General features: G+C 47.4%; 4 protein-coding genes across 4 annotated transcripts; 3 read left to right on the top strand and 1 right to left on the bottom strand.

Annotated features, from left to right (window-relative positions):
• The first annotated feature begins 1,187 nt into the window (after window positions 1-1,187).
• On the top strand, window positions 1,188-3,034 carry BKA67DRAFT_96599 (Saccharopine dehydrogenase-domain-containing protein). Its single transcript, XM_046109571.1, has 4 exons — window positions 1,188-1,678; window positions 1,737-1,884; window positions 1,958-2,030; window positions 2,095-3,034. Exons 1-4 carry the CDS (start codon window positions 1,480-1,482, stop codon window positions 2,893-2,895), a joined length of 1,221 nt encoding a protein of 406 aa, XP_045952727.1. The 5' UTR covers window positions 1,188-1,479; the 3' UTR covers window positions 2,896-3,034.
• A 1,355-nt stretch (window positions 3,035-4,389) lies between these two features.
• Window positions 4,390-6,492, top strand: BKA67DRAFT_669023 (maltose permease; the record flags this gene model as incomplete). Its single annotated transcript, XM_046108647.1, has 5 exons — window positions 4,390-4,838; window positions 4,943-5,212; window positions 5,253-5,501; window positions 5,550-5,856; window positions 5,912-6,492. The coding sequence occupies exons 1-5, from the start codon at window positions 4,626-4,628 to the stop codon at window positions 6,490-6,492; spliced, it is 1,620 nt and encodes a 539-aa protein (XP_045952728.1). The 5' UTR covers window positions 4,390-4,625.
• A 1,678-nt stretch (window positions 6,493-8,170) lies between these two features.
• On the bottom strand, window positions 8,171-10,125 carry BKA67DRAFT_583573 (uncharacterized protein). The gene is made up of 2 exons (XM_046104082.1): window positions 8,564-10,125; window positions 8,171-8,508 (listed from the first exon to the last, which is right to left on the bottom strand). Exons 1-2 carry the CDS (start codon window positions 10,071-10,073, stop codon window positions 8,210-8,212), a joined length of 1,809 nt encoding a protein of 602 aa, XP_045952729.1. The 5' UTR covers window positions 10,074-10,125; the 3' UTR covers window positions 8,171-8,209.
• Window positions 10,126-10,254: 129 nt separating this feature from the next.
• Window positions 10,255-11,325, top strand: BKA67DRAFT_583576 (uncharacterized protein). Its single transcript, XM_046104083.1, has 2 exons — window positions 10,255-10,640; window positions 10,809-11,325. Exons 1-2 carry the CDS (start codon window positions 10,429-10,431, stop codon window positions 11,257-11,259), a joined length of 663 nt encoding a protein of 220 aa, XP_045952730.1. The 5' UTR covers window positions 10,255-10,428; the 3' UTR covers window positions 11,260-11,325.
• Window positions 11,326-12,033: the final 708 nt, after the last annotated feature.

Raw genomic sequence — 12,033 nt, forward strand, 5'->3', positions numbered from 1 at the left:
AATTGAATGTTTACATATCTGCCGTATAGCTTAAGTCTCACGAGTCTGACAGTTATACCAGATCAAAACCTAAAATAAACCCCGGTAAATATTATTTACTGTGTCAACTATTCAAAATTCCAATTATATTGCGTCTTTAAGGACTCAGACTATATTATCGAGATTCTGATAGAATCGGTATTCCAACGTAGTATCTTTTGTGTTACATAGTTGTCCCTAAATGGCTGCATGCTTAAGGGATGTAGCTGCGTTGCCGAATCAACCATGGAACCTTTTAATATGATAGTGTGTAAGGCAGTTTACTATTTTGACTTGAGACGCAAACTAATGTGATAAAGCACTGGTTTCCTCTACATGCTTGGGATTTTACCAGCGAGATGACTGCTTGCGCCATTATAGTGGCTGTAGTTTTCCTCAAAGGCCTGTTTATTTCGTGTCTCAACCTCAGGCGACGGCTGTGTCAAAAACCCTTAATGCGTACCTCCGGACTGGTTGAAGATGATGAATTCGATGAATGGGGTGTATGTGCACATTTGAGCGCCTGCATTGTTTGTACACATTATAGGGCAAATTTTGGACTAGAAACTCATGCGTTTCTCTTTTTGCCTTTTTCCAGGATCCCGCACAGCTCGTAAATGCCGCCTTGGTGGGTTGTTGAAACTACTGCCTGAAAACATCAAAGGTAAATCAAAGGAAGTGGTTATGCGAATATAGTTTGCATGCTTATTCGGTACCTTTGAGAGAACGCATCGACGAGTTTTGAAAGATTCGTCAAGCACCAAACTCATCCTAGTAAGGGAACTCTTCACCAAGCAAGTCAAATGAAAACGTTGGCATGCGAAGTATATCAACGCAAAAGGACCTCCCACCGTTTGCACTATTCCCAGCGCACCAGGTGCATAGGCAGAGTCGTGACGGAGCCTGTGGTTGAACACATCGGGACGGTTGTAAGAGAGGAAAACATCATTCATGATTCAGTGTGGCGCCACATCGAATGTATATCTCTTCAATACATCTACAGTAGAGGCCTTAACAATAAAATTCTCGAAATGGGAACTTGGGGGCAATGACAAGATCTATGCATTTGGATGGCTTGTTCGGCTGGCCTTGGCCAAGCTCGGTTTCAAACGCCAAGCTCGGCTTACAAATGACAAAGCTCGGCTCACGAATGACAACTTCGGCTCAAGCATGAATTGTACACCGTCAGAAACATGAGAATGCGAAGCAATGAAGTCAGTCATAAGATTGCGTGCTTTGACATTGAGACTGGGTTATTTTCCGGAGACTTTCCGGGTTTTCAATTGGCCCGGCTGACGTAACAGCCCTGCACAACACATCTGAGAGCTACCATGATATAATATCAATACTACATATTAACCTGCGTACAGCAATTAAACAATAAAACAAGAGGCACAACCGCGAATAAGTTCCGCCCAAACCACCGAGCATAAAGACTGGAACAAAAGAACAACACTTACCATGGTGCCTAAGAAACAAGACCGTCAATATGGAATCGTCCTCGTCGGCGCCACTGGTTATACTGGCGCCTTGACAGCGGAGCATATTGTCCAACACCTGCCTACAAATCTTCGGTGGGCAATTGCGGGCAGATCGAAGGAAAAGCTTGATGGCCTTGCAGCGAGATTGAGGGAGTTGGCACCGGACAGGGTCCAGCCTGGTGAGGATCTGCATTGACTAATGAATGTGCATAGTCGCTATCTGCTTACGGTACATAGCGATTGAGATTGTCTCACTAGATCGTCACGATCAACTCAATACTGTTCTACTAAAATCGAACGTCTGTATCAGCGTTGTGTCCTATGGGCGTGTAGGAACCCAGGTGATAGAAGCTTGCATCGAGAACAGGACGGACTATATAGATACGTAGGTTGAACCACTCACCGAATGGGAACGTCCCACCCTGGCATAAGAGTTACTGACAGCATGAGGTGTGAAGTTTTAGTGGTATCGCGCAGCTCAAGCAATGGGTTTCACAGTACCAGAAAAGAGCGGAAGCCGCTGGCGTTGCTGCAAGTCACAAACATCCAATCTCCTCCCTGTGCCAGACGGGAAATCACTGACACCGACAAACAGCTCATTCATAGCTGCGGTGCATTCAGCGCACCACAGGATCTATTGACCTGGCTTGCTGTCCGTGCATTGAAACAGCAAACCGGGCTACCCACGAAGGAAGTCATTTTATCTTTCAAGAAAATGACACTCAGCCCCAGCGGCGGGACCGCGAATGCGATTCTCAGCAAGCCAAATTTCGATGCGAAAACTATTGCGGAATCACATGACCCGTGGTACCTGTCGCCTGTCCGGGGTACTGCCATCCAGAACCCGATTAACTTCTTTGGAATTAGGAAAGAGCCCTATCTTGGTGTTCTCGTTGCAAGCGCGTACGGTGCTAGAGGTGATCGTGCTGTTGTGCATAGGACATGGGGCCTATTGCAAGGCGGAAAGGAATATGGAGCTAACTTCCACTTCAACGAGTATAACAGCGCATCTTCAACTTTGCACGGCTTATGGAAAATGCTGAATGTTGTTTTGCTCGGCTTGCTTCTGTCGGTGAAGCCCTTAGCAAGGCTGTTTCTCCCTCAAGAGGGGGATGGGCCGGATCTGGAGGCTACTAGGCATGCGCCGGCAGAGCTGGAGGCTGTGGCTATCGCGGATGGGGACGAGACCAAGAAGGCATTCGCGCGCTTCAAATTTCTGGGCGGTTCGTATTACGTGACAGGTGCGGTTCTGGCGCAGGGTGCTGCAAGTCTGTTGTACACAAGGCATTTAGAAGGTGGGTATGAGGGAGGGAATTTAACGCCAGCGTTCTTGGGAGAGGACTTCGCGGAGAGATTGAGAGGGGCCGGGGCAGAGATCGAGGTAGGACTTCTGTGACGGGCTAACAGATAGACTCTACCACAGTACGATAATCTGTTGCTTGTAACTTTCAGAAAGCCAGTTTAAATCTCACGCTGTTGAGTACTGTACATTGGTGCGGAAGAAGCTTGATTGGAAAGTCAAAAACATACTTGTAGAGCACGAGTCGGTTACGTGCGGGGATCGTAAAGCATGTTCTCTTGCAGCTTGTAGCGCCAAATAGCTTAAACACAAGAGAATGCCGTCGAGGAGAAATTGAGCCGGCACATTGGATATAAAGACCACTTCCACTCAAGATGAATCGAGCAGGGACGGAATGGGCCCCATCCAACGGCGGTGGCCGCTATGTAAGCCACACCAGTCGGGAGGATTCCAACATAGTATTATGTACGGTACTTAATGTGTGCAGGTGCAGCCAAGAGTCAGCCTTCCGTCCGGAGGGAAAGCTTATTAGTTATCAGGATATGACGAGCTAGTACTGGGGATGTTTCGAAGAAGCGTACAAATCACAACACCCGCACGCAGGAACTAATTCCTCCACTCAAAGACCGAGCCGCAAGCCAGCAAGGCTAGAACATGGTCGAAAGCGTATCTTGTTTTACACTAGGATGTATTAGCCCTCGGCAAGGAGCGTGGCACATGACAGGCGGTAAATCAGTTACACGCCAGGGACACTCGGGGTGGGACGCTCTACAGTACTTTTTCCAAACTCTATGCAGTGAGCCGCTATAATCTGATCGCATGACATGCAGATGTCATGATGAATTACAAAGGTTAGAATTTCAAATCGGGGACGGGTCATTGACCCGTCGATCTGCGTGCATCATCAGAAAGGAAGTGACAGGATTAAGCTTCCAATCTCGAGATACAATCTGGAGAAGTTGGGGGAAATTTGGGGATTGTCCACAGTTGTTCAGTCGGTGAGGAGAAGATGGTAGCGCCCAGCCGATAAACAAGCCAACCCCGCACTCACGTTTGCGCTAATCATGCACTCCATGTGGGATACGCGGCCATGCTAACCCTATAAGCCTCTAGCTCATGCCTTAGCGTCATCCTTCAATGAACTAAGACATAAGCTCTGACAAGCAATGCTCAAGCGGCCTGAGTGGTGCCCAGAGACTGCCCAGAAGATGCCTAGAAAGATGCCCAGAAATCACAAGAGATGCATAGTCTTCACCAAATATTCGGCCCGTAAAGATGAACTACATGGTGCAATACTTGTATATTATGCTGTCAGTCCGTCATAAATTATTGAATTCCGCCTATGAAAGGTTTGTTTACTTCGAAGCTCGTCATTCAGACAAACAGTGGGTGGTTGTAGGGCAGGCATATGCTCTGAGCCGGCTTTCCTGCTTCTCCTATACCTCATTGGTCTTCTTCCCGATCTTTGGAAAAGACCCCGGGCTAGCCTCTCGTCGTACTGTACCAGCTCGGGGTCCGATAGATCGGATTCGAGCACGCGGAGGGTGAACCGTTCTTTTTCCCATGCGCACCTATCATTACCCCGGGTTTACACAGGGAAACGTCGTTGATTGCATGGAAAATGATGCGGTATCACACGGACACCAATGCAACATAGAGTACGCAGCTAGTAACAGCCAACATTAGCCCGAGATGCGCAAAAGTAACACAAGACATAAGAACCCTGATACACCTTTTGCCATTTTCTGTCTTTCCCTTCTCTTCGTCAGCTGTCTCTGTTCTCTTTCCCTTAAGCATTGACACGGTAACTTCGTGAACAATTCAAAATGTCGTCAGGCGAAATCAATCCGAAGGATGAGTTGCGTTATGGCGACAACATAGACGTCCAGCAGTCCGAGAAGGTTGAGGTCTTGGCCAATGAGGATCTCCTACACGATGCCTTCGATGGCGAGAACCGCGAGCACGAGGAAGGCGTGTGGGAGGCAGCGAAGGGTCACCCATGGGCCTGCTTTTGGGCGTTCATTATGTGCTTCACAATTGTGAGTCTATATCTTTTCTTCATTCGGGCTCGCCTCCAAGTGCCTGGAACCCAGATTGCGAGGATCAGCCCCGCTTATGCACAACAATCACTAATGCTTGATAGGTCATGGAATCATTCGACATGTTCTTGAACGGTAACTTTGTAGCACTCGGCGCTTTCCAAGAAAGGTACGGTGTCTGGGTTGAAGGATCCGGTTGGACGATCGAAACCAAATGGCAGAGTGCCCTGTTCCAAGCCGGTCAATGTGGTGCTTTCGTTGGTGTCTTCCTAGCTGGACCCGTCACCAACCGCCTCGGATATCGCTGGACTACCATCTTGGCCTTGATTCTCATGAACGCCACGATTTTTATTTCGTTTTTTGTAAGTCTCCTCGTACTATTGTCAGGTCTTTCGCCTGACCAAAACTACTCAGGCCGATTCGCTTGCTGTTCTCACAGTTGGACAAGCATTGGAAGGTATTCCATGGGGTTTCTTCATTGCAAACGCCCCTGCATACGCCAGTGAGGTTGTTCCACTCGCCCTTCGAGGTGCCTGCACAGCTACTCTGCAGATGAGTTGGTCTATCGGTTCAATTATCGTCGCTGGTGCCACCTATGGCTACAACAAGCGTACCGATGAATGGGCTTGGCGAGTACCTCTCGCCCTGCAATGGCTTTTCCCTGTAAGTTTCTTCTGCCAAATTTTCAAGTTCAATAGCTGACTCGCCTAGACCCCTCTCTTGATTCTGGTCTTCCTTGCTCCCGAGTCACCTTGGTGGCTCATTCGTCGTGGACGCAAAGAAGAGGCCCTTCGATCCATTGAGCGTCTCGGAAATAAGAAAGCAGGAAATTCTCAACAGGCACTTGCCATGATGGAGCGAACTGTTGAGATTGAAAGGAAAATGGGTGGCACCCCCACACTTCTCGACCTTGTCAAAGGTACCGACTTGAGGCGAACAATCATCACTTGTTTGATGTACGCGTCACAGAACTTTGCCGGTAACTTGATTGCCAACCAAGCAACTTTCTTCTTTGAGCGTGAGTAGCTCTTCTCCTGGAAGCTTCAAAGCTTAGTCACTAACTTCCCATCTAGAAGCTGGAATCTCGCCCGACAAGGCTTTCCAGCTTAACTTGATCAATTCGTGTCTGCAATTCGTTGCCAACATACTCTCTTTGCCCTTGACGGCTTGGTTCGGTCGTCGAACCATCTACCTCTGGGGAACAGTCACCAACATCACTTTTCTCATAATTCTTGGCATCTGTGCCTCCATCCAACAGTCCACGGCGACCAACTACGCCCAGGCCGTCCTAGGAATAATCATCTCCTTCGTATATGCCGGAGCCCTTGGCCCAGTTTCATATACCATCATTTCCGAGACGTCTTCCGTTCGTCTCCGTGCTCTGAGCACTGGTGTCGGCCGTGCCGCGTACTACGTCGCGGAAATCCCCATGATCTACCTAGCTTCCCAGATGCTCAACCCGACGGGATGGAACCTTGCAGGCAAGTGCGGCTATATCTGGGGAGGTACGGCCGTCGTCTGCGCTGTATCGGCGTACTTTGGCCTTCCTGAGCTCAAGCACCGCTCATACCGTGAAAGTGACATCCTGTTCAACCGCAAGATCTCCGCCAGGAAATTCAAGTCGACTGTCATCGACGTCAAGGACAATGAGTAAGGCATGGCGATCAACCGGAGGGAATGATTATTATGTGAGACCTACCTTGAGATATGGGTCGACAGGGATCTTCCCAGATGGCTATAGTTATGTATTTAGATTATTTCATGGTCGTCATTGGGTCAGATATCTTCAGTCAATACGACACACGAGTTCCACACTCTAAATTTGCTGGCCCTCCTGCTGCTTAATGGTTGACGTTGGATGCTCTGAGCTAATTCAAGTCAGATAACTGCGAAAACTCAGATATCTTCCGCATCGATAGAGTTCATGGGTATCAGGGGAACTTAGTCATCAATGCCTCGTGGCGAGACATGTTCCCCAGATTGAGTCTAGAGCTTACGCCACATTCTGTGGATTACCAGGTGCATTGACGAAACATGGTAAAAAGGGCATGCCTGATGTCCGGTGGATCATCCATCACTCCGCCATTTTCTCGCGAAGCGTGACATTCTCGTAGCGAGACAAGACGAACACTTCCAGACTTCGGTTTGTTGTTCCGGGCAAAAGTTTATGTCATTTCGCTCTACTCGTAGGAACTCCTAGGAAACTCGCAGTGAAATCATAGAGTGTATGTGTTCCCTGGTGCACATGTTTTGGAGAAAAAGTGGAATATTATGGGTTTTCTTTGAATAAGCACACTGCATATATTGTTCTGTTGGTTAGGTTGCGTCCTTTTTCATGTGAGCGTACCTATTTTCGTCTTAGGACAGGAATTCTTCCCTTGTGCCATGAGCCACTGTTCGAGTTGCCGTCTTTGCTTCGAGATTAGAATCATTAGATGTTTCAGTCATGATTCTTAAACAATTAGTCTTAAGTGAAAGCTGCATGGGCTATTATATCACCTGACGTCCAACCCTACTCTGAATGGTCAGACATAAAGACCACGGGGCATTATCCACATCCATCGACATAGAGTTGAGCCTTTCTACTATTCTGCTAGCACGGGACCTTTCGGCTTTGCAAACAACGACAGCCAATCAGCTTACGAGGAGATCCCTATGCTCATACATCCAGACCCGGTGTCGATCAACTGCAAAAGACTGTTTACCTATTCGTGTCTAACAAGAAGCCCGGTTCCTCACTGAAACCTATAACTTACCTCGATTACAATAGCTGCTCGTGTTAGGAAACAGTTTTGCTTGTGAATTTTGGACTGTTCGATTGCATGTGAAATGTCGTTTAGTACCGCTTGAAATTTCTTGTTGAGCCTGGATTCCCTCAGCGGAGAAAGCAGCTGTCCATTTCACTTGCATTTTAGGCAGTCTTGTATGGTTAATCGAAGGTTCTCCAGTAGACTTCTGCCACTGCGGAGAGTTCTATTTGCCTACTCCTGGATTTCATTTTTTGTCAAATGCTGACAGTTAACATATTTGACTTTTTCTCCTAGATGAGGTTTGCAATGCTTTACAAGGCTTTGTTTATCTTAGAGTTTTCATCTTGTTAGTCTCTCTACGATATAGATCTATGTTGGTAATTCTGCGCAGTGTGGCTACCACAATTTCGGATTCCTGCGCCCCTGCGCCTATCTGTAGGGCACCAGACGTCCTTAACGTTACTAGCATCGCCATTTGACAAACGGAAATGGCTGGGATCTCATATGCATGTCTCACTCACTCTTGAAGAGAAAGGTATGGCGATGGACGTCACAAATAGACGAGCTACATGGTTCCAGTCATTGGACTTATATTTGGCATATCAACCTGACTCTCTTGCTTTAATTGCTAATATATCTAATTAATTCGTACACCGGATTAACGTCATAATGTATAATGCCCTGGAAATACGAAAGGGCGCCGTTTCTTCCGTTTACCTCGATATCCACGATTCGACTCAGCAATGCGGCGATCTCAGGCGCAAGCTTGACATAATCCATGTCTAACTGCTGATGTCGCTCGACATTTCCAACGGCATCTTTCCAAAACATCAACCACCGCCTTAGAGCCCTCTGAAATATGGTAGACCAGGTCCATGCAGGAGCTGAACTACGTATATTGAAGAACGTGGAGTGGACACCTGTGAGCATATCTGTTTAGCATCATAGTTGGCCAACCAAGAGAAAACAACTTACCCCAAATCAAAACGAAAAGATGATCCACACTCATTTTGCCCAACTCGTCCCTGACCCCGGTCGGTGAATCTTCTCCAATCAGATACCATATGGCTTTCTTCAACGTCGGTGATTCCATTTTTGGAACCTGGGAAGTCCACACAAGCTTGAAGTCTGGCTCACTTTTGGCAGTCCAGAGCAAATCATTGCATGGAAGATCGCAAATCATCTCAACAGTCGTCAAAGAGGGCGGATGACAGCAAATTAGCGTGAATAACGCATCCTGAAGGAACGTCCAAGTGACAATCCTGATACAAGACTCGCGGCACAAGAACTCCCTCCAAGTGGGCACTTCGGGACTTCGTGGGTGAAACTGAGCTGCTATGTTTAGAATCCTGATCGCAGCAACTAAGATGGGAAGTCGTTTAATTAGTAGCCTTCGCTTTGTAGCATTGTCATCAATACCGCTCTCGACAGCCATCACCAAGAGTGCAGCCTGACAAGCTTCGATGAGAGGAGTATCAAGCTGCGAGTGATCGTGAAAGGTCATGGCAGTCTCTAGACAGTCAAAGACGTAGGTCTCTACAATCTCGTAGAACATGTTATCCAACCCACAAATAGTGTTCAGTCTGCCTTGAACTTCAACCAATACTGCGCCGCCTAAACCCAGGGCCAATAGTAGAGGGTAAGATATCTTCTCTAGGCATATTGTTGGCCAGTGGATGATAGACCATTGCCATTGCCGGTAATCTGAGACAGTTGGGATGAATAACGAATAAGTTGCGCAAGTAAAGAATGCCGCATACTTCATTAGGCTCTTGATACTTGTCGATTGTACTTCAGCAAACATGAAATTGAGTCGAGTTTGAAGCATCTCGAGCATCGTGACAGATTGAGGTTTCGAGATGCTGGAACACAGGGGATCTGAACTCATAAAGCGCTGGAGCCCACCATGATGAATCTTGTGTGGGATTTCTGAGAGTTTCATAATATTATGATCGGGGCCTGCGCATGGATGATGTGGCCGACAGAATGTAGTCATACGCGACACACCCGAATAGCTTCCATTTGATATGGTCTCGCTTGGCCCCATATGAAGGGCGACAGACTGATATGCAGGGTTGGTAACATGTAGAAGAAAAGATAATGCCGTTGGCTCTGCAGAGGTGATTAAGCTGTCATCCAATCGAGACACCGCAGAAGTCTCATTACCGGCGAACCGGTAGGTACATTTCAGATCACGAGCAGAGCAGCGCCGGCAAGGCGACTTGTGATCGCAAGATAGTTTTGCCTCAGAGCAGGGTTCGCACGCAATTGGCTTCCTTCCTCGCTTCTGCCCCCTAATGTTTTGGCCCTTCCGGTGTGGACAGGTCACGGAGTGCCGCCGGGCTACGTCTCGTCTTGAGAATCGCTTGGGACAAAATTGACATGGGTAATTGACTGAACTATGCTCATTTTCATGTCGTCGTAAATGGCAATTCCGTCGGAACTCACGGCCGCACAAGGAGCACACAAGTTCTTGCGTCGGCATATTCGTCTGTCTAGTTAATATAAGCAGCACAATCAACTCGCATCGAATCCAGCCGGTGGTGGGACAACCTCTCAAGCTCACAAGCGGGCCAACCGATCTTCCGCAGGTCCGCTAAATATGGAGCCACCAAAGCGGTACCCCATCATACTTGTGGGTTTACTCCGACTCAATTAAGTGCTGAACTGACACTAGTGGGTTTATACCGAGTCCCATCGTTTGCCTTACAACTCAACTGCCATCTTGTTTTACAGCGCTATGTTTTCCTCCTTTCTCTGTCAATACTTTTTATTCATCACCTTTAATGCTTTTCTTTCACAATTCCCTTATTATTTCCCTCTGGTCAGAGTAACACATCATGTTTTCAGTCTGTAAGACATCGTTGATCAGAGCACGTCTCCCGCCGCTTCTTGGTGCTAGAATCAATAGGTTACCTCAAGGTCTGATAGGCGATCGCCTCCTTAGTACCAAAAACAAGGTACACAAGGAGTATCAATCAACAATCGGCAAGCATCGAAATACTGCCCTGTCTACTGAACGTAGGCCTTCGAGCATTGCTCAGCACGTGCTGTAAGTAATGTTCAAGGACACTTTTACTCAGAGCTCTTGATTAGCCATGCCCTCATCTTCTCGAACTATACAAACTCTCCCTATTTAAGCTATATACAGCGATTGACATGTGTAGCATGCTCGCTGAAGGTTCTCCTAAATAGCCACTAATTGATAAAACATTTTAAGGACTTCACTGGATCAGGTCGTAAGTTGGGCTCGAAATGGATCACTTTGGCCTTTGAGCTTCGGACTAGCCTGTTGCGCTCTCGAAATGATGCACGTTTCCATGCCTAGGTATGATCAAGATCGCCTGGGAATTATCTTCCGAGCCTCCCCCCGCCAAGCCGACGTGATGATTGTGGCTGGGACAGTAACGAACAAAATGGGCCCTGCCTTACGACAATGCTACGATCAGATGCCGGAACCGAGATGGGTCATCAGCATGGGCAGTTGTGCCAATGGGGGCGGATACTATCACTATAGCTATAGTGTTGTTCGAGGCGTTGACCGAATTGTTCCTGTTGATGTTTACATTCCGGGATGCCCGCCTACCGCCGAAGCCACTCTTTACGGTATCTTCCAACTGCAGAGAAAGATACGCCGGACGAAGGTTACAAGGATGTGGTACAGGAAGTAGTTTTTTGAAAGTATGGTGAAGAACATATTCTCACGAAAAGAGATATACCAAATAGCTGATTGCATGTATTACTTTTATTCAATTATCTATCATCTGTATTTGCCCCTTTAACAATGTGTAAAAGAGCCAGGACAATCTTCTTCTGAAGGACTTAGTTCATAGCTCTTCAATTACCAGAAACAGCAAAGCAGATGAAGTGTTCGACCGATAGGAGGACTGCTGAAAATGTGCCAAAATCACACAGACGATACAAAAACCCTCGCAATCGTTATCGGGAACTAGTAAGCACAACTTCCTGAATTATGGCCCACAAAGTATTCTCGATCAAACGTCTGAAAATCATTAGACGAAGAACCTAGCATTCATGATTTTGCCGTAGCGGCTACTAATCTGTAGGGACTCAATGACTCGCACTTCGTCAATACTAACATGCCAGTGTCGGTAAAACTCATGTAGATATTGGTCATCGAACTATTCATGTCAGTGATCCAACTTATAGCGAGCCAAGATCCCGTTCATCTGCTGAGGTAGGTGTAAACGTCGTAAAGCGTGCAGTGGGTTAGATATAGAATTAGGCTCCCCGATCCGGCGACTATCTCATCCCGCACACAAACCGCAGCTCCTAGCCTTGGAAGAACCCCCCGGTCGCAACCCAATAAGCAGTGCCAATTCGTCAGCCAATGAGTTCGGCCTCACTGTCTCGAGTATGCCCCCCTTCCTAGCACATCGGTGTATTATGGTGGAGAGAAAAGTTTCAGCGGGGGTTGCCTGTAC

The sequence above is a fragment of the Truncatella angustata genome (genome assembly GCF_020726525.1).
Source record: "Truncatella angustata strain MPI-SDFR-AT-0073 chromosome Unknown BKA67scaffold_10, whole genome shotgun sequence".
NCBI lineage: Eukaryota > Fungi > Ascomycota > Sordariomycetes > Amphisphaeriales > Sporocadaceae > Truncatella > Truncatella angustata.